Source organism: Ceratotherium simum, chromosome 11, assembly GCF_057802395.1.
Source record: "Ceratotherium simum simum isolate JZ-2026a chromosome 11, ASM5780239v1, whole genome shotgun sequence".
In the NCBI taxonomy this organism is placed as follows: Eukaryota; Metazoa; Chordata; class Mammalia; order Perissodactyla; family Rhinocerotidae; genus Ceratotherium; species Ceratotherium simum.
The window spans coordinates 44,437,750-44,463,705 of NC_141910.1; the positions used below are offsets into that span (position 1 = coordinate 44,437,750).

Here is a 25,956-nt window from a genome sequence, read left to right on the forward strand (position 1 = left end):
CTGGGGAGGTAAGAGTGGGCGCCCATTGTCTTCCGAGGGCCCGCAGGCCCTGTGCCTGGTGACCCCCATACGCCCGCCCCCGGCCAGGGCGCAGGTACCGCGGCAGAGAAGGTCTGCTCGGCCGCCCCAGCCCTCCGCCCCGCCCCGGCCCCGCCCCGCGCGCCGCCAGCCCCGCCCCGCGCCACCCCGCCCTTCACAGGTTCAGTCTGTGCGTCCGGCCGCCGCGCGCTCAGTCTCGCTACCACCTTCCTTCCCGGCCGCCGCCTCATCCTGCGGGGCGCGTAGCGGCGGAACCCGAGCGGGTGGGCGAGCCTGGAGACCCGCGGCGTCGGGCGCCTTCACGCAGTCTCGGAGCGGATAATGCTGTGAGGAGGCGCCGCGCCGGCCGACCAGCTGGATCTGCTCGTAGCGGGTAGGGACTGCGTGCGCCCTCGGGAAGCGTCGGTGCGGGGCGCCCGGCCCGGGGGCTGCGAGCGGCTGGGATCCTCGGGGCTGCTGGTGAGTTGCTGCCTGCCCACGGCTCCTTCTTCTCTGCCTGTGACTCTGTCCCACCGGTGGCCGTGGCCGCTTCCGGCATGCGCGGGGTACTAGGCTTGGAAACGTACAGGGAGTGGGAATACCGAGGGCATCGCCTTCCCAGCTGTTGTCCAAAAGACCAAAGGGGACATAAAGCAAACCGGGAGGGGTTCGAGCGGCACGACAAGGACGCAGAGCTCCACCATTTGTGCCCACCACTTTTCAGGGTGCGGCTGCACGGCTACACTGCACCCTCCTTGACAGCCATTCTGGGCGCCTATTGCATTTTTCCCTCTGAGAACAAGCCGCACATGGCTACCGCTCCCCTCCCGTCGTGGATTGGCAGCAGGGCCGCACATGGGTGCACTGTGCAGATCTGAAGTGACAGTACCAGCTGGGTGCCCTCTCCTCACTTGACGGGGTGCATTGTGGCTGGGGCTCCAACCTGCAGATCTGGCGGTTGAAGTGTGTGTGTGTGTGTGCGCGCGCGCGCGCCGTTGGTTTCTGAACAGCTGAAGGGTTTTCAAGATTTTTTTTTTCTTGAGACAAAGTGTCTTGACACAGACAAGTAGACATGTAAGGACGGATGGCTCTGGCCAGTCACTTTTTCGTTATAAGTTATTACAGTCCATCCCCCCTCGAGTTTGGGAAGCATGTGTTTCATCTTATAAATAGAAAGTAGCATAATTTTTGGCAGGACCTCCTTTATACTGTACAGTCTAGGAGAGGTCAGTTTAAAAATAAATATGCACTTGAATGTTACCGTTACCGAGAGCCAGGCTGTGGCTGGGACAAGCTGCGTGGACAGCAGCATCAAAGCCGGGAGCACAGCTGTGTTGAAAGGAGTAAAAGCCCCAGAGTGCAGCCCAGGCTGACAGTCAAGTAATTACATTTTGTTAAAAAAAAAAAAAGTGAGTGAATTAAAATGAGGGCGGGAATAGCAATGTCAGGAGGGTATTGCAACATGAACCTTTCCAGCCCTTGTGTATTTGGGGGAATCGCTGCTCTGTGTGCTGAGGGTGCAGGGGGTTCTGGGGATGGAGGTGCTGGGTAGGGGGAAGGAACTGATGAATGTGTTAGGGAGACAAAGATTTCCTCCCCGCTCCCAGCTCTTAGACCTCACAATATCCTAGAGTTTCTTGGGGGGCGCTGCCTTTAAAAAAGAACAAAAATTAGGAGAGCAGCAGATGTCCATATTTGAATAGCAAAGCCAATCTTGGGGACTTCTCCTTAACATCACTGGGAGACAAAAGGCTTGCTTTGAAGCTCTGATGATGCCCCAGGGGTATCCCTAAGGCGATTTAAAAGACTCCTATAATGTTCTAACTTAGAAAAGATCTTTCATCGAACAACTAGGAAATGCAGCTTCTTTTCTTTTCCGGTCAGTTCCAGAGGTCTTCTCTTTGATACCACTTGAAATTGGTATGAGCTCTTATTGGCATTTAAGAATAAGCTACACAGGGGTGTGTGTGTGTGTGTGAGACACAAATCCTTTTCAGAATAGATTTAAACACTCAGAGATAAGTTGGCGGTTGTGAAATGTTTAGCATTGTCACATGTGAAATAAATGGTAAAGACTGTATGGTCAAGGAACAGTTGAGAGTTCATTAAGCCTCCCAAAGAATGTAGATTTCCCAATAGGCCTCACTCATTGAATAAAACAGTACCAGCCTCTGGGCTCACAGATAAGAACTTTAGAGAAGAAATTTGGAAGCGTTTCTGGATCCATGACAGTTTCTGTTTCCAGCGGTATCATCTGCAAGAGATTTACATTGTGAATTCCATGACTAGAACGTGGTGCTGTGGCTGTGGCAGCAGCTACAGACATGAAATAAGATGAGTTCCCCCTTCCCACAAAATCTGAGCAGTGAGATTCTGTTTTGTATCTCAGTGGAATATGTAAAGACAGCTAGAGTAATGAGCATTGCACATTTTTTGCTTTTTATTGTAAATTTAAATGTGGTGCAAGATGAGTAAATAGAAAGCCATAAAAATTACTGCAGAAGTGCTCACATGAGCTAGTTTAGCCTATCTGCTCTCCAGTTTTTCCTTTAATGTGTTTTATTTTATGTCCACCATGTTCACAAAAGCTGACATTTTTCACTTCTAAAATTTGTGGTGTTCAATAGCATTAGGGATAAAGTTGTTTTAACCTATATTACCCAAAGATTTTTACCAGGCCATAAATTTTTCAAACTCTTTGCCCAGTAGCCATAACATATATCCACTGGGTGGAATACAATTCATAACCTGAAAAACCTCCAGGAAGACTGCTCTGAATTTTTTTTTAATTATTAAAGTTCCTGCTTTCAGGCTGATTTCATGTAGGCTGCCTAATTTCTTTCTAAGCAGAATTCTGTGGACCTGTTTATTCATTGATTGAATAAGGACTTAAATCTATTTTTAAATGCAGTAGGTTTGCCAGAGAACAAGTATAGTCATTTGAAACCACTAGATTCAGCCAGCCACAAAATCTCCTTTACCAAGTGCTGAAGCCCAAGAATTCTCCTAATATATCGCACTGTTCATGACTTGGGATGGTAAAGGTACTTCCTACATGAAGCCTAAATGCTGAGCACTCTTCTTAGCCCTTTAAATTGATTAACTCATTTATTTGTAACAATTACTCTATGAAGGAGGAACTGTTAATATCCCCATTTTACAGGTGTGGAAACTGAGGACAGACCTGTTAATATAACTTGCCCAAAATTACACAGTAAGGAATGTACCTAAACATACATATGCAGTTTAACAACCCAATATGTACATGTGTGGGTGGCGAATCCTGCATGAAAGTCAGCACCTCTTTAGGTTAAGGAGATAGGAAAACACCCTGAGGCTAAGAAACCTTTCTTAGTCAGGCTGCCTGAGCTCATTTCTTAGCTCTGGCGCTAATACTTGTGTGATTTTTGGCAAATTACTTAGCCTGTGTACCTCAGTTTATCAATTATAAAATGGGGATATTAATATTACTCTGAGGATTAAGTGAGTTAAAAAATATGCAATGCACTTAGAAAGTGCCTGGTCCAGAGTAGGCACAGTAAAAGTTTGATGCTTTCATTGTTGCTTTTGTTTTTTGCTAGGTGCTTAATACTGGTTCTCTCATTTAATATTCATAACTACTCTTTGAGGTAGATAGTATTGTTCTTATTTTCCAGATGAGAACACAGGCTCAGAAAGGTTTAAAGTTGGCCAAAGTCACACAGCTAAGAAAGTAGCAGAATCAGGTTAGAATCCAGGTCTATTTGACCTTGTACTAAATACCATTCCCCCACCATCAGGAAGGAGGGGCAGAGAAGCTATTAAATCTGCCTCTTGTTAGGGTTTTTGGCCTCTGGCAGGGAATTCGTTTTGCAGTACCCTATATCTCACAGTGCCACCGCCCTAAGGAAGATGACAGTAATTACCAGCCTTAAGGAATACCATGTGAATTATTTTGTTATTGAAGACAGTTTAATCCCACAGTATGGCAACTTTCTTCTCCTGCAGCAGATCCAGCATCAAACTGCTAGAAAGAACATGAGCAGTTTAGTTTATACCATAAACAAGGAGATTTGCTAGGTGAAAATGTAGGACTCTGGAAGGAGACAGAAAGCCCTGTGACAGCCAGGAACAAGGAATTTGGGGGGGCTAGGCATGCAGTGGAGCTCAGTGTGGACCTCATCCTTGCTTTGAAGTTCTAGAGGGTCCGGTTGCGAGGTCCAGTAACCAGTCTGGACGGTCACCTCCTTGAGGCCATGACCACATCCACAATGCCTGGCCCTTCAGTCCCCGGCACTCAGTGGACATTGAATACATGTTTTGACATGATGTTGCTCCAAGATGAGCTAAAGCAAGAGGCAGGAGCCACGAGTAAGCAGGATAGGAGGGCTCTGTCCTTGGTGGAAGTCAGGCCCCCTTACAGTTCTGCGCATGGCCTGGGCCCTGCCAGATAAGCTTCTGGTGTGAGAGAGTAAGGAGACCTTTGAGACCTAGAGGGGTGCCCTGGGTTGTAGCTTGTGAGGGGCTGCCTGGCATCCACTGCCTTTGACTCTGTGGGTGTGTGATTAGCTATAGGGAGCTGCTCAGGAGACTCTGCTCAGACATAAGTGGGGCAGAAAGGACGGCTTGAAACAACCCAGGTTGCCTCAAAACCAAGGGTAATTAGCCTTAGAGCTGTCCACCTCCATTTGCAATCTTCCCTTCTCCTGGCCCCACCCTTTAAAAGGCTACAAAACAAAACGATACCCCACAAACCAGAATAAATAATATTATAGGTAGCCAAATAGTGCGACAGCAATAGTCAGGTGTGTTTCTTTCCTTTAAAAGAAATCCCTTCCATGGCCATGATATATTTCTTCAGTGCCCTGTTTCACCAGAGTCTCGTGATAATGGACTGAGTTTGACAGTACCTGTAGTGGAAAGGCGGTTTTTAAAATTAAACCATATAGTTTTATAATACAAACCATGATGTTGATATTAAAAAGTTTATTGTTTCTAAAGAGCCAAGCCAACTGATGAGTTTGAAAGCTGATGAATTCCAAATTAATATTTGCATTATCTTTATTGCTTGTTCAAGTCATCAATTAATAGTAGAATCCTCAAATCCCAAACTTAAAATTTTACAAAACCCAAATTTTCAGTGATTTGGGTTTTATTTGCATATTTGAGAAGGTCATTATTAGCCTCCTAGCCTTTGGTTCTTGGTTAAACCGTGTCGCAGAGATCACACACCTGCATTCAGCTAACACTGCACCATCTAAAGTGTACCCTGAGACATGGAGAGCATCAGAAAAGGGTTCTTCAGGAAACCCATTTGATTAAGGTCCCTTTCTGCAGGACTTTTCAGATCATTTAATACGCCACTGTGTACAGTGAATCTCCACAGCAGGAGAGTGTCCAGAGTTCACAAGTCGTTTTGCCCACAGAGCAGCTGGCAGGACTAATCCAGCGGGAAATACGCTGTGGGAACCATCCAGCCAGAGGCAGAAGCCATACTCTGCAGTCTGCCCTACAGAGCTGAAGGAACCTAAGAGCATTTTAGAGCCACAAGAACACCAGAAGATGCCAGCAAACACCCCATCATTCTGCTATTTGATAAGACTAATGCAGAATAAGTGGAGACAATCAAAGAAGAACTAGAGATCAGAAAACATCGGTTCTGGTCTTAGCTCTGATCCAAACTGTGTAACGGTGACCTCTTAGGGTCTTTTTTTTTTAATCTCTAAAATGAGGCATTTGGTGCTAGATGATTTCAGATAATCTCTAGTTCTAGCATCTAGAATCCATTGAGCCAGGATTAGTGGCACCTATTAGCATAGCTATCTTACTAATAATGTAAAACCCTGGGTTGAAAAACAAACCATTGCAGATTTCCAGCAGGGCAGCATGAGCCAGCATGGAAGGCAGAGAACTTCAAAGTTAGGCCTCTATTTAGACAGCTTACACATTTGGGAATCCGTCATGTTCTGGTGACAACTTGAAGGTCATATTTGTAGACACATCATGCCAATGATAGATCACTGTGTGTTTAGTTGAAAAAGACCTGTTCTGTTCAAATCCATTATAATGATTTAGGCTACACACATTTTTAAACAAGCAAAGGCATTTTTGGTAAAATGTGGCTTTGCCATTTTGAAATGCATTTGATTTCTTTCCTATTTATTTTTTTAACCTTTTTTTTTAGTAAAGGTCAGTTCAGACTTATAACGTTGATTTTAACACAGCAGGACATGAGGCTCTGAGTCCTTGATGGCCAGCTATGTCACAAGGCAAATCCCTGCCCTTCTGGGTAGGCTCTGTCCCCTCATTGGTGAAGAAGTGGGGACAGAGGAAGGATGGGGGTGCAGAGGAAGTGGATGGACCTCCTCCAAGCTCTCTCCTGGCTCTAAACTGCTGTGGTTCTAGTATTCTTTTTCCTTGAATCTGAGGCATTTCCATAGTGTTTTGTACCTTCTCCTATTGTAACATTTACGCATTTAAATTATCATTTATTGACCCTTGTGGCTGTTTAATTAGACTACTGGCTCCGTCAGGGTGGGGACTGAATCTAGTTTATCATGGCATGCATCTTTTTTACAATAGGACTTAATGAAAAAGTGCACAGTCTAATCCTCACCATGTTATCTGATTCTGCCTAGAGCAACATCTTCTCTTAGTGTCATCAAGGCAGAAATCATTTTCACTTACCTAACTTATTTAAGTCTTGCTATAGTAAAATTATTCTTTCCCAGGCTACAGAATATTCAAATTCAAAGGGAGGCACCTCCAGCCCTTTGGTTCTGGCATAGTGACCACCCAAGGTACTCTGAAAATCAAGCCGCCACCAGAGCTTCCTCGGAGTCCTCTTGGCTGGGCAGTTGCCACCTCACCGAAGCTCCCTTGTGCCCAGGTGTGACTGTGGCGACTTGGTGCTGTGTATCCACTTAGAGCACAGGCCGGGCAGCGCAGGTGCTGAAGAGAGTAAGGGTCGGTGTGTTTCCTAGTGCTCGCCTGGACCTCCCCAGCCATGACTGTTTATTGATGTCTTTATTGATCATCTGTCTCTCCACATTGGACTTTAAGCTCCGTGAGCACATCGTTGCTGTAGCCTCAATTCCTAGCATTGTGCCTGGCGTTTAGTAGGCCCTCAGTAGATGTTTGTTGTTGAATAAATGTTGTTGAATGTGAGTGACTAGCCAGGGGCTGGATGGAGGCATGCGGAAGGCTCTCTCCAGTTCCTGCTTCTCATTGAGTGAATCTGCTACATGTCCCACTGCGTGCATGTCAGAGCACCAGACTGGAAGCTTTTCTTGCTCTCAGATGACTTCAGAGGGAAACGACTTCAAAATAATGTTGATTTTTGGCCTTATATAAGTTTATTGTAAGTTTATGCTTATGGGTGGATTTTGTTCTGTCTTCCTCATGAAAAAGCCCTTAAGCCGTGGGCTCACCTGGTGCTCCGCGTGCCAGCCTGGTGGAGTGCCATTGCTGACTTGTTTCAGGGGTGGTGTGTGGAGTAAAACATTGACTTCTTTCCAATTCCAGTTTTTTCCCTCAGAATGGGGCATTAGGCTTGGAACTGGAACAGTTGGGGGTTTTCACCCTATATTTAAAACAATCAGTTTAGGTGGCCAGATCTCAAGATCTAAAAGAAATAGGTTGGAAGAAATCCCCACGGTGAGTTTCCAGCCTGTCTTGTTCCTTATGTAGCTCTAGTTTTTTGGAGTAATTAATAATAATAATCTCCCCTTCCATTGATTGTAAACTCATTGCCCAACAGGACTTGATGTGTGTTGTCTCCTCCTAAGAAGCCACTCCCCATTACTGTCCCCACTCTACAGATGAGAAAACTGAGGCTCCCAGAGAGAGTCACTGGCATTGCTTTGTGCCCTTAATTTAATACCAGGAAGGATGGGAAAAGATGATGAAAATTTTATAAGCTGGCAAAAAGTATTTTGATTCTAAGGATAGTCTTAACTTCATTAAAAAGTATTATATTTTTTTCTTAAAATTCCCTGAAAGCTAGATGTTTCTGCAAACATGTAGAATCACAGAACTCTACCATTTCACAGATGGAAGGGTCCTCATTACAGCCCCACTCTCTCATTCTGATGTGATTTCACGCTAAGAGTTTGAGTGACAGAGCACGAATCTTCCTTGGCCCAATTCTCTTCCAAACTTTTTTCTTTCTTTTTTTTTAGCCAAGGAAAAGAAAGAAAATCTTAACATAAGCCCAATATATTAACAGATAGTAGTAGAATTTCTTTGGTTGAGGAGGAGGGAGGGACAGCTTGGGATATTGGCCCTACTTTCTCTGTCTCTCTTCCCTTCACCAGGGTCTCAGGGGCCTGCTTTGAGACCCCAGGGTTCCAGGGAACACAGTGTGAAGAACCACTGTCCTAAAATACTTTGTCGTATTAAATGTAAATATATCGTAAGCACAAGTCTATGATTATGTCATCTCTTTGTATGTACATGTAGCTTACTTACATGCACATACCAGGGGCTGCTACTTCAAATTAGAAACATGGCATAGAGGATGGCTACCCTAACTTCTGTCCCAGTGCAGGCATGCTTGCTCTCTCCCTCCCTCCTTCCCTCCCTTCCCTCTGGAATCCCTCAGCAAGCTCAGACTCAAGGGAAAACTTCCTGTGATGGGCCTCTCCTATTGGAGCTGATTAACTCAAGTTTTAGACTTCTTCCTCACGTCCGTTCCTACTTGGCCTCCCCGTGAACCTTAATCGCATGCCTAGTTCTTTCCTTGGGACCATACAGATTCCCTCTCACCTGACAGCTTACCAAACACTTAAAATAACCACATGCCCTTAAATTTTTCTTTATCTGACCGATAACGGTTGATTGTAATTTTCCCAACTCAGAGAAGTCTCATTTGTTCTCAAGGCTGGAAGAATTGAACCTGGAGATAAAGGATGCCTGTATGTGTATAGGAGAAGTTAGCCCTGTGTGCCATTGACAGAAGGAATTATCCTCTGATCAAGCTGGAGGTAGGAATCCCTTCTAATTGTGGAGATTGTTCACAGGGCGGACACAAACCATTGTAGCCCCATCTGCAGCCATTTTATTGATGACTGCTATGGACAACGTTTAAGGAGAAAATGGAAGTGGTTATTTTGGCAATTAGAATGTATTTCAATAGATGATCTAGGTTTTCCTTTGGGATAAAGAAAATGCTTTGTGCTTGCATAGCGCTTTGTTGTTATGAAGATTTTCACACTCAGCCCTTAATATCACCTGTGAGATAGGCAGGTTTGGGGTAATTATCTCCATTTACACAGGAAGTAACTGGCACGCATGTGTCTGGAGTTCTACAAGGATCCTACAGGGCTGGCTCAAAGTTTTGGCCCAGTTCTTTCCACCCTCAGGCCTAGACCAGCAGCGAGAGCTCTGTCTGCTGTTTTGTTTGCCCACACGTTCATTCATTTGAGAAGTGTTTTTTTTTTTTTAAGTACCTAGTCACACATTGATATTCAAAACAACCCTTTTTTACTGAATGTCCATTATAATTTCTTCAAGTTCCTTTGTACTTCTTGAGTCAAATAATCCAGGTTCCCCCTTAACCCATTTCCTTTTGAAAAGAAAGGTCAGGAGAGCGAGCTCATTGTTTCTCCAGGGCCTCTTTGTTCAAAATTGTCTTAAATATAACTAGGGAGTCTGCATTCAGGGGAATGTATTGTCCAATTTTTCTTGAGTCTTGCCTCTCTCTCTAAGACTGTTATTTGCACATTGCAGTCATGGATAGAAGTCATTTCCCTGTCAAACAACATGTGGGCAAATATTCTTTGCCTTAATCCCCAAGACCTGTAAGAGCCTGTAGAGTTACTGTGGCTTGCATTGATAGGCTGTTAAATTCTTACCCTGCCTGGATAGGGAAAGGTTAAAATGTCTTACAGATGGAAAAATGAAAGAAGGCATTTGCCACAAGAAAAGAGACTAACTCCTTGTTAAATGATTTTATTTGTTTATTTTTTTTCTGTGGGAGTCATAGAAAGACTCCAGCTCGCATTTTCAGCAGGGCAGGCGGCGTTGAAGAGAAAGGAAGTCAAACTTTCTCATGTGTTCATCCATTCAACATTTATTCAGTACCGACTATGGATTAAATATAGTTGTCTCTCCCGAGAAGAAGGCTGCCTAGTGGGTGATTACAGTCAAGTGTGATAGTTGGTAGGTTTGAGGTAAGCGAGGTACTCTAGGAGCTCCGTGTGAGAGGCTCTGGGAAGCTGGCAGGAGATGCAGCTGCAGGGGTGGGCGGGACCCAGGTTGCTCAAGTGGGCCTCACAAGCTATCTTATCTCCAGGCTGTAAGGGTGGGCGTGCCATCGAAGGCCGAGAGTGACAGGGTTACAAGAGCCTTCCAGATGGCTCACTCTGATATAAATTGGAAGATAAAGTGGAAGGAGATGAGGTTGGAGGTGGGGAGACAGGTGGGGAGGCAAATTGTGCAGGAGAGAGATCCTGAGGGCTAGAAGTAAGGCTGAGGCAGTGGGATGGACTAGAGGAGACATAATGATAGGACTTGATGTGGAGGGTGAGGCAAGGGGAGGAGTTGGGGATGACAACTGGGGTTTGGATTTGGGTGACTTCCTGCCCTTTACCAAGAGGAGAAAGTACAGGAGGCATATGGTCAGGGTAGGCAGGAGGAGGAAAGATAGCAAATTCCATCTGGGACAAGTTGAATGTGAAGTACCAGGGGAAGCAAAGTGGAGAAGTCTAAAAGACAGGAGAGGTTGGGGCCGGCCTGGCGGTGCAAGCGGTTAAGTGCACGTGCTCTGCTGTGGTGGCCCGGGGTTCGCAGGTTCGGATCCCGGTGCGCACCGACGCAGCACTTGGTAAGCTATGCTGTGGCGGCGTCCCATATAAAGTAGAGGAGGATGGGCACGGATGTTAGCTCAGGGTCAGTCTTCCTCAAGAAAAAAGGGGAGTGTTGGCATTGGATGTTAGCTCAGGGCTAGTCCCCCTCACAAAAAAAAAAAGTGAATAAAAAAAAATAAAAGACAGGAAAGGAAAGTCCAGTGCTGCTTTCTGTGAAGGATCAGTGTTTTCATGTTTTGTTTGTTTCAATTTCCAATCCATTGTTTACTGATACTGCTGTGCACAATGAGTAGCTGCCTGGGCCACATCCAGCTCCCTGCAAACCTGATGACACATGGCTCCCACGCTTGTCAATAGTCTGACCAGCTAGAAAAATCCGCAGATCACATGCTTGATTGTTATGTCAAAAAGTTTCTAGAAGCTTACTTTCAATTTCTTTACTCAGCTCGTCATGGACTGGCCCTAGTCCACAGACCCACTTTGAGTAGCACTGGTCTAGACTTAGGTAAGTGTGGGCTGAAGACTCTAATTTGGAAGTTATCATTAGAGGTGGTGGTTGAAGCTATTTGCAGGAGGATTGTTGAAGGTTGAGGGATGGACAGCAACCATCCAATCCTGTGACAATGCCAACATCTAAGGGAGGGGTTCAAACTGTTCCTGTAAAGGGTCAGTATTTTAGGCTTTGATAGCCACATACAGTCTGTCACAACTACTGAACTCTGATCTTGTAGTATGAAAGTAGCTCTGCCAGAGTTTCCACACCTCAGAGAATTGGGGCCAGATAATTCTTTGTTGTGGGGGGTGTCCTGTGCACTATAGAATGTTTAGCAGCATCCCTGACCTCTACCCACTAGATGCCATTAGCACCACCACCCCCAGTCATGAGAATCAAAAATATCTCCAGACATTGCCAAGTGTCACCTGGGAGGCACATTCACCCTCAGTTGAGAACTACTGAGCTGCAGATAATGCATAAATGAATGGGCATAGATGTGTTCCAATAAAACTTTATTTACAAAAACAAGGAGGGGGCCAGATGCAGCCCACCTATTGTACTTTTCAGACCTTGATCTAAGGGATGAGCAGAGGGAAAACTAAAAGGGCTTATTGAATAAAATTTGAGGGCCTTTTGTGTTCACAGCCCAAGAGGAGGCTCTGTAAGTGATCCAGCATAAAGAGAAGATTTTATCAGCAGTAGCTCTTATTTGTAGCACCTTTGCTTACCTTATCCGTATTGAGCTTACCACCTACCTGGAGATATCAGACATAAAATCACAAAACCAGAGAACAGGAAAAAAAAACAAACTATAAGCTCTACGGGAGCCCTAAGAAAACCTCCAAGCAAGGCAGTAATGAGCCTGGATTGCGTGAAGTGGGTTAGAGAATTCCTCCAGGAAGGAAGTGACTGAGGCAGTTCTTGGAGGATGTTGTGAATAGTGGTTGATGGTAAGAAGGTGGGAGGACATTCTATGTAAGGAACACAGAGTTCTTGGTTTCAGCAAGTTAAGAGGGAAGTGAAGTGAAGTGTCAATAGCGAGGGCAGGGAGCTATTGTCCCTGGTGAAAGCCTTGTGGTTGTGCGCAGCCCCACGCACGTGCTTCCTCTGGGAAAAGAAGTAACGGCACTTAATGCTCTTTTCTAAGAACAGGATGTTTGTGTTTCTCCTTGAGACTCAGGGGGCTTTTATTACTTCAAAATTCTAATCCTTTGGCTTTTCATTTACATCAAGTCAAATTTCTTTTGAGATTCTTTTTGACAAAAGCAAAAATATTGATAAGTCCTTTTGAGTTAGAGTTGGAGGGGCTGGTGTCTGGGACCATTTTACTCAGTCTTGGTTCCTGATAAGGTCAGGTTATCTCTTCTGCTTCTCACTAATGTTGAGATCATAGTGTATCATTTCCTCTTGATGTTGTTGGACTTCAAGAGACAGTCTGGAATGGCCATTCCATTCTCAACCCACTTCCATGGCAGTCCTCAGTTATCCAATCAGCAGCGGTTAAGAGCAGAGACTGTGGGGTCTAGCCATGGCTGAATCCTAGCTCCTCTGCATTTTGGCTGACTGACCTAAGACACGGGCTTAATCTAAGACTGTTTCCTAAGAAGTGTGTCCCAATACTTACCTGCCTGGCCTACCACAGGCACTCAAATGTTAGCCATTACTGTTCACATGTGTAAATTCCTTAGGGAATGAGGCATTTCAAATTTGCCTGTCTAGAGGAGCCCCTGTAGACACGGAATGGGGGTTGGCCTTCAGGAGCAAACCCACTCATCTCTCATGATGGAAGGTCTAGCAGGGGTTATGGATTTAAACACGTCTTAACTTGAAGTTCACTGTGTACCACGTGTTGTGGGAGGCAAAAAAAACGAGTAAGACCCATCTCATGCTCACAGAAGAGCTCTCAGCCTAGTCAGGGGGGATATTTATTCATTCAGCAAATATTTGTGTATAGATATTTATATACAAATAGTACAGGGGAGCCTGCCGTGGAAGTGTATTGAGAATGCAATGGCCACTGCCAGGTTCCAAATATACCCAGTGCTGGTGTGATGTGGAGAAGCCATGTTTCAGTCCATCCACTGAGCATGAATGATTGTCAAGAGCCCTAGCAGGATGGGAGAATAGCATGGAAATCCCATACCTGTCCATCACCCCATTAGGGAAATAGAGTATTCAAGGGGCCTAAATTTGAGAATGAGCTATAAAGACAAAGGACAAAGAACTCAGCTCTCTATGGTGGTATGGGTCAAGTGACCATAGTCTGAATTTCTGGACATCTGTCAAACTTGTTATTTTGGATCATTTGATATTACTATTGCTAGAGCTGAAGTTCCATAGAATAATTGCTGGCAAATATTAGTAGTTCTTTTGTGAGTAACTAAGCAACTTCACAAGTTACTTGCTTTGGGGCAGAGTTTAGAAGGAATATCGTGGCTGAATATTGCTGAAGACTTCAGTCATGTTCTCTTGACGTGTTGATATTGTCTTTGCAGCTTTGCAGACCAAGTCAGATCCGTTAGTTATGGGAAGCATGGGAGCAATTCACGGTAATGGTCTTATTTAACTCATACCCACCAAACTAGAGGGTCTGCCTTGGTCCTTCTGACCTAAAGCTGAATCTTATATAAAAATAGTCATGATAAATGAGCCAGGCATTTTGAGAGAACCTGCCCTTCTCCTGCCTCATTAAAACCGCCAGACATCAATGTCCATAATGAATCCTCCCCAATAATTCATTTTAATGGGAAGAAAGGGTCTAATGGCTGTCTTTAAAAGTGCAGACTTGGTACTTTGAGTTGGATATGCTGTCTTCCAATTTTGCTTCTAAGACATCTTTCAAACAGTACAATTAGATCCTATAAATGTGAGGACTATATGCAAACTAGCAGTGAGTCTCCCATATGGTGTTTGTGGGTCTCTCTATAATCAGAGTTGTAAAAGAAAAATAAATATGAGCTGTAGCTAAACCATAAACAAGAGTCCATTTATAAATAATTGAAGATGAGATGTATCATAGACTTTCAGAGTGGGTCTATAAAATATGGTCTGCTCAGTCTGGCTATAAATTCAATTGCGTGACAGCTGGGCGGCTGGGCTGTGTCCTCAGTTCAGATGCTATGGGGAAAGGATAAGATTCTAAAAATAGAAAAGGCATCTTTTTATCTTCTCATGGGTGGAGTAAAACAGACTAAAAATATGAAAAGCATCCCTTCAGGATGCTGTTTACTGGGTGTTCTTTGGTTACATTGACTTTTTTGCTGAGGAAGATTCGCCCTAAGCTAACATCTATTGCCAATCTTCCTCTTTTTGCTTGAGGAAGATTAGCCCTGAGCTAACATATGTGCCAGTCTTCCTCTATCTTATATGTGAATCGCTACCACAGCATGGCTTGATGAATGGTGTAGGTCCACACCCGATATCTGAACTCATGAATCCTGGCCGCCGAAGCAGAGCACGCCAGACTTAACCACTACGCCAGGGTGCCGGCCCCTTTGGTTACATTTACTTTTGTCTTAGATTTTCATTTAAGTTCAATATTGAGTTTCTAATACTATGATTTTTTTCCCTTGAATTTTAAAATTTTGTCTGATTCAGAGAAACCCTCCTATAGAGGTTTGCAAAAGGATTGGCCTGAGTGCCCTCATTATAGTAATATTTTAGTGTTTCTGTTACTAAAGGTTGACTGGTCATTCCTATATTAGTAAAAACACAGCCATCTTCAAATGGATAGTCTTCTAGGGAAGGACTGAGTGTTTTTATAGGCGAATGTGACATGGGGCCATAAGGAAATTAGCAGCGATAGTGGTAGTATTCCCTTCTAGGAGGCTCAGAGGGAAGCGGGACTAAACACCACCTGCCGTGCACCATCACAGAGGCTCAGAGTCAAGGCTGCCACTCCCTGTGAGGTCCTCATCCCATGCCTTGCTCACCACCCCCTCCCCATGGCAACCCATTCCATCTTTCAGGGTACCTGGGTTCTCCCTTGAAGAAGCTAAAATCTGTTTCCCTATAGCTTCTGCTTAGTAACCCTAGGACCTTGAAGAACAAGTTAATCCCTTTTCCATTCTAGTTAAATGAATCCTTTGAATCCCTAAAGCTTTGTTTTCCCTCAGTGTTTGAGTTTTCTTCAAGCTGCTCCACTCCTTCAGCTTCTCACATATCACGACCGAGCTCCTTCATCTTCTGCTTGGACTCCTCAGAACATGGAACGTGTTCCAGGTCACCTGTCCTTTCTAAAGTGTGGAGCCCAGGATCAAATACAGTTTTTTGGGGCAGAGAGAAATGCCCGAAATATGGTTGGGGGTGGCGAGGTGGTCAAGGATTCTTGGTTGAGTCATTATCCCTCCCTGGGCCTGTTGGTTCAGACTCAAGGAGGAATAATTTAATATTTTTGCTTGCAGCCCAGATGGTATGGTAGAGCTGTGTCTGGGTGCTAGGAAGGAGGGCACGCTGAGGTAATGCTGAGGCAAACTGAAAAGCGATCAGATGCTAGGATGTCCTTGAGGGACGTGACAACTAAGCACGGAAGGGGAATTCCAGTGCAGGCTCACTTCCCACAAGTAAGAAGAAAGGAAAAGGCCGCTGTCCCTCAGGACAGTCACACCCCCCTGCCCCTGTCTTTATACATGTGTGTTTTAAATTAACGCTGCAAGAAATTTTTTACCCTCTCTCTCCACTAAGAATTAATCTAAAAACAATTAGTAGACAAACAAAACATTCCTTTCTCAAAATAAATGGAATTTTTAGAAGTCTCCACCTCTTTGTTCTTTTTCAAAGCCCCATGAGTCGCCAAGACAGTCAACTCTACGTAATTCAGGAACTGATTTTTGAGTGTGTCACTTGTTCATAACCCCTTGTTTTTCCCCACCACCTGGTCACTGGTCTGTTTTGGTCTTTGCAGCAGCATTCTGTTTACCAAAAGGATGATAAGGAAATGAAGCAAAGGGCCGCTTCAGGTTTTTCTTCGTTGAATTATGGTTGCTGTGATTTCTCTTATTAACACTGTCACTTATGCTTAAATCAGGCACAAGAAAATAAATTGTCTAGCCTAGTGCAGGAATGACCGCCTGACACTCTTCCTTTCTTGTCAAAACCATGGCTTTAACTTCCTCTCAAGTCCTCTGTGTCTTGGAACCCTTGGATTGCTCACCAGTTCCTGTAAGTGGGGGCCTGTGCATTCACAGCTGGGCTCCATGCCCACACACCTGCCCGACAGTCTCTCTAATCTTGATAGAGGGTGACGAGCAACTGACTGGGGAGTCGAACCCTTTGTTGGAGAATCTATCCTCTTCAGTGCCCAGGAACCAGAAACTTGTTTTCAGAGGCATCTAATTTCCCAGATGAATATTATCTTGAGTGTCATCTAAGTGAAGGAAAGAGGAGCAAACAGTGATCCAAGAACTTAGAGAAAGGGATTATCAATCATGGACAGTTCAGATTTCAGGGTCAAGGGAAGGGTTTTTGAGAAAGAGCTACATATAGGAAGATTACTTGCTCTCTTTTGATTTGAGGAAGATAGTGGGAGTGGAGGAATGATAGCGACACAAGAGAGCTGGAGAGCCAGGAGAGCCCCGGTGTGGGCAGGAGCACCCTCGAAGGGTTCAGTTCCCAAGAGTTCATGATGGTGGTAGAGTCCTATGGATAGACAAAGGCTAGAAATGCTCTTCATTTTGCTGGGAATACCCAGGAGGGCTCGCTCACCACTTCTAGTCTAATAATCACGTCTGGCCTATAAGCCCTTGCGATTTAGCTCTTCCTTTCCTCTTCTCCTACCACAAGAACATCCCACTTCCTTCTGGGCAGAGAGCAGAGCCTCTTGGGTGTCCCCCTGACACAGGCTCCCTGGCTCTGATTCATCCTTCGCCCTGTCTACTGCCATGTGAGGCAGCCTCCTGAAGCCCAAGTGTCCTCTTCTGAAAATGGTGGGGAAGGACAGGATTTTGTGTTGTGGCATTTAGGGCCGTTCTGTCTTAGAATGTTGTCTACCTGCCTCACTAGCCACCTCCAAAACAGGGAGCTGTACCCCGAGGTCCGGCGACTCCACCTACCTGTGCTTCCCTCCACATGGGTGCCCTGCTACCGGCCATTTCTCCAACATCCTTGTGTCTCTTTCCTTTTCTCATTTCCTTCTGACTAAAAACCCTTCTCCTGAGATCTTTCCCATTCCGCAAAATACACACTGGTGCTGCCTCTTCGGTGAATGCCTGATCACTGCAGGAGCAAGTCACCTGTCCCTTTGCTGGGCTCAGGTGAGACAAGCTCAGCCCTCTCGTGAGGTCTTCATATATCCACATACTGCCATCCCAGATTTTGGCTTTTGAACACGTTTTCCCATACTCGTGTTTGCATTATGATCAGTCACTCATAGGTTCAGTAGGCTTTTCAGGACCCATGTATAAAATTGGTTGTGTAAGAAAGTGCGCTCTGAGCCCTTGTCATTTATTTATTTTTTTTTAAATAGCTAATTCATTCACATGGTTCAGAAATCCAAAATCATAAAAGGATATACAGTGAAAAACTTCTCTTCCACCCTTCATCTCCCTGTGGGCTGGCACCGTCATTTCTGTGTATGCTTCCAAAGGTGTTTTATAGACATCCAAGCCAATGCCAGTGTATCTACACACTTTTGCACCTATCTTTTTTTCCTTTGAATGTATATGTCTTTGCAGCTCTTTCTGTATCAGCATAGAAAGAGCTGCTTCATCCTTTCTTAGACCTGTGTAATATTCATTTGTATGGGTGTACCTTCGTTTATATAACCAGTCCTTTATCAGTGGACAGTTAGGACAAAAGGCTGTTATAAACTGTGCTAGGTTGACAGCCTTGTACATGTATTAATTCCATTTATTACATGTATTATATGTAAGTTGGATAAATCTCTGCAAGTGGAATTCTGGAGCCAAAGGCACGTGATTTGCAGTTCTTATAGATATCGGCAAACTGCCTTCCATTGAGGTTGGATCTGCTCATGCTTCCACCAGTCAGTGTACACAAGGCCTGTTCCCCACCCTTATCAGCCCAGTGCGTTATCACACATGTATATCTTAAACAGACTTTGGAATGCACCCCCTTCATCATTTGGGAGCTGACTGGATTCCCGGGGAATGTGCTCATTAAGTGTCAAGACCTCAAACTCTGGAGCATGAGCCCGGCCACTCGGCTTAGTAGCTGTGTGGGCTTGGCAAAGCAACTCGATGTCTATGCCTCAGTGCTTCATTTGTAAAATGGGGATGTTAACAGTAGCAGCCTCGTGGGTTCTTGTGAGTGAGCTAGTACATGTCAAAGGTTGGAACGGTGCCCGGCACCTAGAGACGCTCTCAGTAAATATTTACTGTCATATAAAGTGCTGGTTCCCAGGAGACGCACCCATATGCTCTCCACAACCAGCCACTTTGTTACCAGTGAAGAAACTGCCCATTAGTTTTCTTCGTTAGCAATGGCAGAGAAGACGTTTGAAGAGCAGTCAGCCTGGCAAGGGAAAGGGGCGTGGATGTCCATTGATAAGCCAGGGAGCCCAGAATATTCAGAAAGGAGGGGAGGAAGCGGTCAGTGTAAGAAATCATGGATACTGGATTGTCTCTCCTGGGATCAAGCCCGGTCGCCCCTGAGCTGGAGGAGGAAAGATAACAGATAAGATAGAGGGATGAGATCAGAGCTCTCAGATATCTCCCCAGCATCACATCGCAAACATCAACTCTTCTAAAGTTGTAAAACTGACATTTTTGCCCCAAATTCCTTTTTTTTTTTTTAAACTGCCGATGTATTGGGAGCTCTTAGCACTGGCCCATAGCAGAAATTCAATACAAATTATTGTTTCCAATGTCCTAGAAGCCGACATCCCTGTCATGCAGTAAATACTATGTAAATATTTGTTGAAAGAAAGAAAAATGCCTTTTAAGGTATCTTCTTTCTTCTCCCACTCTCTGGAATCTCGCTGCCTGCGGCTTATCTAGCCTCCACTCATCAACCCTTTCCTTACTTTTTTCTCTATTTTTTTGTCGCTTTCCTCCCACCCTCATGTCCACATCACTGACTTAAAACCCAACTTCTACCAGGCAGAGCGAGCCTCTGGCTGGGAGCCTGTAGTGCGCGTGGTCGTGGCCAGGCAGGGACGGAGGGCTGGGTGTCCTCCCCTGAGAGCAGCAAGCGTCTCCTCCCTTTTCTCCTCCTCCCTTTTCCTCCCCAGGGTCCCCAGTCAGTGTTCAAGTAAAGGGTGAATGTGAGTGAGCCAGTCCAAGGGGCAGAGAACTGCTCTCTGGCTGCATCTTCGTGGTATTTTTATTTTTCTGAATAATTTGAAATGCCCTGCCTCGTTTCTGGCCTTGCATGACCCCGGCTCCACCAGCTGACCACAGGCAGCCCTCTCATGCCCCTGAGTTGCAGTGGACACACTATCTTTCCAGGGCAGCTGCCCTCCCGGCCATGTGTGCCAAGCATACCACTCCAGTGGGCAGCTGACCCTCAGAACTGGCCCCACCTTCTGCGGGCTCGGCGCCCCACCTGCTCCTGCAGGCTGTCGTTGTGCTGTGCCCAGAGGGGCAGGAAGGCAGTGCCAGCCACCCCTGGGTGGCAGGAGCCCTGGGCTGTTGTGCACTCACAGGGGAAGGAAGTTCTGATGTTTTACTAGGAAGACCCAGGGTTTAAACCTTTGTTACTGTTACAAGACCCAAATTAGAGTTAAACCTATGAGAGAAAATGTCCAGACCCACAAGCATGTCTTCCTAGGCTAAGGTTTCCTGTCTTCTCACTCAGTATCAAGCATCTATAACCCATCATCCATGCCTGCCTAACCTGAAGTGGGGGGGCAGACCCGCAGGGCTCCTCCCCGTGGCCACAGCTGCAGTACTTCAGGGAGGTGTCTGAGCCAGGGCCTTAGTCTGGACTAAAGAGAAAGCGAGAGACAGTGAGTGTGTGGTCCTATCTGGCAGCTTCTAGGTTAGCCCACTCTGGGTGCAAACCCCCTCGTGTTGCCTCAGCCTCCTCCCTACACTCAAAGCTGCCTGGGTAGAGGTGAGTCTCTCCAGCCATCATTCTCTGCCTTCTCAGGCCTGGCGCCTTCTCAGGCCTGGGTGCAAGCCACTTCCCAAACAGAGCCAGTTGCTACCTTGCCAGTGGGTGCTGGAGCACAGTTCTTGCCACCTGCCACCGGGAAATGAATTTAAAATTCTTGCTGAAAGGAAAGAAATATGGGGCAGATGCAGACGGCCTCTAGCTGCTACAAAGCAAATGTGGCTCTCTTCAGGCCACCATCTAACCCCACCCTCAGTGTATTTATTTATTTATTTGCTCTGCGGCCAGGGAGAGGTCACAGCAGAACCATTTCAGGAATTCCCTCAGCGGGAAAGGTTTTAGCTTTTCCATGTCAGCTGATGTGACTGAAGAGCTGGAGGATTATTTTCAAGAGATAGATATATTATTTTCTATCTGTAAAATGAGAGCCTGAGAGCCCCAAAACTTTCTTGTCGCTCATCAGTTCTAATCGTGTCATATAGCATGTGCAAGGAGGGTGTGTTAGTTTTCTATGTTGGTAGCAAATTACCACAAACTTAGTGGCTTACAACAATACCCGTTTATTGTCTCACAGTTTCTGTGGGTCAGGAGTCTGGGCATGGTTTAGCTCATGGTCTCATCAGGCTGCAAACCAGCGGTCGGCACTGTAGTCTCATCAGAGGCTCAACTGGGGAAAGATCCACTTCCAGTTCCCTCAGATGGTTGGTAGAATTCTTCTCCATAGGCCCTCTCAGCATAGGCTTACTTTTTCAAAACCAGTAAAGGGAGTCTCCCTCCAGTATGCTAAGATGGAGTCTTTTATAATGTAACCTAATCAAGGAGTGACATTCCATCACCTCTGTCATATTCTGTTGGTTAGAAGCAAATCACAGGTTCCACCCACAAAGGCATTAACACAGGAGGCAGATCATGGGGGCTACTGTGGAATTCTGCACACCGAGGGGGTGCAGGCTTATCAGTAAATGTTTCAAAAGTACTCCCAGGTGAAGACCCAACCGATTACATATGATCACACTTTTTTCTTTGAAAAGAAGCAGTTTTATTCTTTTCCTTCCATCTCAGAATGCCTCCAAATCCTGAAATCCTCTCTTACCACAACTGGATTCCTGCTCCAGCTCTTTCGTTTACCCACTGTATGTTATTGAGAAAGGGTGCTTTTGTTTCTTTGACTCCTGAATCTGTTTTCTCATCTGTAAGAATGCATTTCACTAAGATTTTGTTGGACACCAGCAGGTAATAGTCACTGTTGCTGAGTAAATGATATTTCCAGCCCATCTTTATAGGGCTATTAATTTTATTCCATTAATTTTATTTATATACAGAACTCAACAACAAAATATTATTAATCTTGCTAGTGTGAATGCCAAAGCAAAACAGAAAATATATTTCAAAACAAATCCAGTCATATCTGAGGAGCTGAAATCACTCAGGTCATGTACTGACAGCAGTTCTTAGAGGAAAAGGCCTAAAATTTTAGACATATCCATAAAATTATGTTCATGGCCATGTTTAAAAATTGCTGATGTCATAGGTTTGGGGTTTTTGAATCTGTCTCTCATTCCCTCCTTTTTTTCTTTTTTCCCCTAAAGTAGGATTAAGATTAGTGGACCCTGAAGATTAAAGTTTGTTTTTTTTTTTTTTTGTGAGGAAGATCAGCCCTGAGCTAACATCATGCTAATCCCCCTCTTTTTTTGCTGAGGAAGACCAGCTCCGAGCCAACATCTATTGCCAATCCTCCTCCTTTTTTTTTCCCCCAAAGCCCTAGTAGATAGTTGTATGTCATAGTTGCACATCCCTCCAGTTGCTGTATGTGGGACGCGGCCTCAGCATGGCCGGAGAAGCGGTGTGTCGGTGCGCGCCCAGGATCCAAACCCCGGCCACCAGTAGCAGAGTGTGCACACTTAACCGCTAAGCCATGGGGCCAGCCCCAAGATTAAAGTTTTTATCCTACTTAGTGGAAGGAAGCAGCAAAAATAAAGCTCAGCTTTGGGTGGGATCTGGTCCTGCCTTTATTTGCAGGCTCTTGTGAAAAAGACAGGCCCAAGTGAACCCAGAGGCTCACCTAATTATAACCTGCTTTGGTTTCTTTTCTAGGTTTCTCCATGTTGTGGAAGGGACTGGATGATGTAACCGGCTTTCCAGAAAGCCCCACTTGGCTGTAACTTCAGGAAGGTCTCTTAGATCCCATCTCATTTCAGAGCCACTTCTGAAGCTACTTGAGAAAAATGATGTGACAATTCCTATCAAAAAGGATTTTCGGAAACATAGAACATCTGTGAAGAAAGTGGCCCTTTTTCCCTTTTGCAAAATAGACATTCTCAAATTCCAAAATGCCAGCCAAGACCCCTATTTACCTGAAAGCTGCCAATAACAAGAAAGGAAAGAAATTTAAACTGCGGGACATTTTGTCCCCCGATATGATCAGTCCTCCCCTCGGAGACTTTCGCCACACCATCCACATTGGCAAAGAGGGCCAGCACGATGTCTTTGGAGATATTTCCTTTCTTCAAGGGAACTATGAGCTCTTACCTGGAAACCAGGAGAAAGCACGCATGGGCCAGTTCCCTGGACATAGCGAGTTCTTACGGGCCAACAGCACCTCCGACTCTATGTTCACAGAAACGCCCTCCCCAGTGCTCAAAAATGCCATCTCCCTCCCCACCATCGGAGGGTCCCAAGCACTCATGTTGCCCTTGTTGTCACCAGTGACATTTAATTCCAAACAGGAGTCCTTTGCGCCGGCAAAGCTGCCCAGGCTTAGCTGTGAGCCCGTCATGGAGGAAAAGGCTCCAGAGAAAAGCAGTCTGTTGGAGAATGGGACCGTGCACCAGGGAGACGTCTCATGGGGCTCCAGCGGGTCCGCCTCGCGGTCCAGCCAGGGCAGGGACAGCCACTCCTCCAGCCTCTCCGAACAGTATTCCGACTGGCCGGCCGAGGACATGTTTGACCATCCTGCCCCATGCGAGCTCATCAAGGAAAAGACTAAATCAGAGGAGTCGCTCTCTGATCTTACGGGTTCCCTCCTCTCCCTGCAGCTCGATCTTGGGCCCTCATTTTTGGATGAGGTGCTGAATGTCATGGATAAAAATAAGTAACAGGAAGCCGCCAGTTCCTTTCCTCTGAGGTAGAAGGTATCAAAAAAACTAACCACGGTTGAAGAGAAGAGCTTCACTGGCTACATTTGCAGTTATGTGATGGGTTTTCTAAAATCATATTCCTACAAAATATTTTTTTATCTGTTATGCCCTGTTTGCAAAAACAGTTTAAAAAAAAAAAAACCTGTCCTGGCAAAAAGAGGAAGTGAGTTAGTCAGAACCCATTTTCGGCGGGCATTGCTGCTGTTCAGCTCACATTTTGTTTGCAGACACGTAGGAAATCTGGCTGGGCCAGGATTGGCACTAGATGTGAAGGGCTGCGCGAGTTACATTCAGAAGCTTTACTCCACATTTTCTGAGAAAGAGGAAGTCAAAATTTATTTAACATTTAAGCCTTTTTCTAGACTCTTTTCTATATTATATTGTTTGGGCTCACCATAGCAAATTCTTCAGTGTTAAAACTTCTGTCTGTTTTCACATTTGAACAACTTTATGGGTTTTGGGGGTTTTCTTGTAGCTCTTATATATCCCTCTATATTACTGTGTATCTATATCACGAAATTTTGACTGTCAGCTACATGTTGGTAAGACACAAGCAAAGTATTACTGTAACTAAGTTATTTTTAAAGTTAAAATATATTTTTATGTGCCTTTGGCTTTTTATTGCAGAGTCTACATTTTATAGATATTACATCAAAAGTTGCCATTTGACTTGTTTCCTTTGGGGTTCCATTGTAAGCTGTGTATATGTATGTTTGGAAAAGTGTATTCCTACTTAGCTTTATTTTTTTCCTTCATCTGTTATCATACTTTTCACAGCAGCCAACAATGGATTGTAAAGTGTAAAGGCACAGGTTACCCATGATGCTTCTGCAGAGACTGTGGGTTATACCACGTAATGTGATTTGGAAATGTGGGTATTTTAGTACAGTACATACTTGCATTACATAGGTACTTCATACAACACAATAAAGAGTAAATGTTAAAATGAACTTGCTTGTTTAGAGTAATAAAAACGTTAAGAGAATAGTAATTTTTTTTTAAGTCCAGGGCTAGAAAAATTGCTTCTCTGAAGTGTACATGAGCATTGAAAATAAGGTAAGAGGTCATTTCCAGCCACTCTTTAATTTTGATTATTTCCCAAAGACTTGAGATTACAGAAACATGGCCCCTCAATTTTAGGAAAAATGAACATGTGCGATAAGAATTTGTGTTAAGTCAACATTGATGCCAACCTCTCAACTCATTTCTGTGAATCTCCTCCCTTACTTGAACTCACTCTACAGCAAACTCTTGCGACCCCAATCCCACCCCTATAGGACAGATGTTTCCATGCAGCAGGTGCCATGTAGACAGGATTGAGGCCAAAAAGAGGGCAGCAGAGAGCATTTTCCCCCCAAGGAGCCAGAGATGCCCTGAGGATATTGGTTAAGGAAACAGGAACAGGAAATGTACACACCGATTCCTGTCCCATTGTCAACCACCCCTTCCCTCTCAAAGACAAACACTTGCACACAATAACTTTCAATTCTCCTTGAAATGTATCCCTGAAATGACTTCCTCTCGCAAACACTTCCCTGTTTTCTTAACCAGGTTTGGAGTTGTTGCAATTCTATCACCTGATCATCTGAAATAACCTTTGAAGTGCAGATGAAACACAGATTAGAACAACTAACCAAGCAGAAGAGGAAACAAGTTTCCTGAGAGCATTGAGTGCTTGCCTTAATTCCCAGTTGCATTTCTATCCCACGATTTTCCAGTGTTCTTTCTCTGTGTGACCACACCCCACTCACAGTTCACAGTTCAAATAGACTTCCCAGCCCCTTCTAAACCTTGTGAATGAGAAAGAGTCTGATGTATCCCCTAATTTTTAGCCAGGCTCTTTCAACACTTTTCCTCATCTTAATTATTATTGACCATATTCGTTCTCTCATTTTATTCTTCATCTGCAGCATGACCTCCAGCAAAAGATTAAACTATTAGGTGAAATGATGAGGAATGTCTGTGCATTTCAGCTGCTCCCTCTGTGACAAATAAGGAGAACAGCTCTGCCAGTCTTGGGTTTGTTTGATAGAATCTAAGCAATAATGCATCCTTCCAGTTATCTAGCCATTATACTTTCTCCAGGCCCTTTCACACACAGTCTCTCCCATTAGGTTAGGTATAATTGAGATTATACAAACAAACATGCCCCTATTAGAGATGAAACAAAGCCACATCCAGCTTATGAACGATTTTGTTGAGTCAGTTCTCCTGTGGCCGCCCTTCTAATGCCTGGTTCCTTCTCCAGGGAGCAGGGGCACGACTGGTGGTGGCTTTCTCCTGCAAAAAGGCACTTTTGACTTACACCTGCTGAGAGCTGATTTGATGTTCTCAGCCTTTGAACTTTCTCCCACTTTTAACCTAATTTATCGTGATGCACTTTATTTGCAAACTCAGAATGGCAAGCCAACAACCAGAAAAGAGACTGTGCAATTTGTATAAGTAGAGACCTTTCGTGTTGTAGGCAAGGTTCTTGTGGGCGATCTTTCCCCTGGGCAGTGAGACC

General features: G+C 44.9%; 1 protein-coding gene across 3 annotated transcripts; it reads left to right on the forward strand.

The window, feature by feature from the left end:
* Positions 1-207: 207 nt before the first annotated feature.
* On the forward strand, positions 208-24,400 carry CDC42EP3 (CDC42 effector protein 3). Of its 3 annotated transcripts, XM_087436881.1 has the most exons (3): positions 208-498; positions 8,878-8,981; positions 22,408-24,400. In XM_087436881.1, exon 3 carries the CDS (start codon positions 22,644-22,646, stop codon positions 23,406-23,408), a length of 765 nt encoding a protein of 254 aa, XP_087293007.1. In that variant the 5' UTR covers positions 208-498; positions 8,878-8,981; positions 22,408-22,643; the 3' UTR covers positions 23,409-24,400. The 3 variants fall into 3 exon arrangements, with proteins under 3 accessions (XP_087293007.1, XP_004418190.1, XP_087293008.1); XM_004418133.3 differs by lacking the exon at positions 8,878-8,981; XM_087436882.1 differs by lacking the exon at positions 8,878-8,981 and having other exon boundaries at positions 208-412.
* Positions 24,401-25,956: the final 1,556 nt, after the last annotated feature.

What these genes read in the sequence shown, in the direction of transcription:
- CDC42EP3 (XM_087436881.1), top strand. Translation starts at nt 22,644, where the DNA reads ATGCCAGCCAAGACCCCTATTTACCTGAAAGCTGCCAATAACAAGAAA.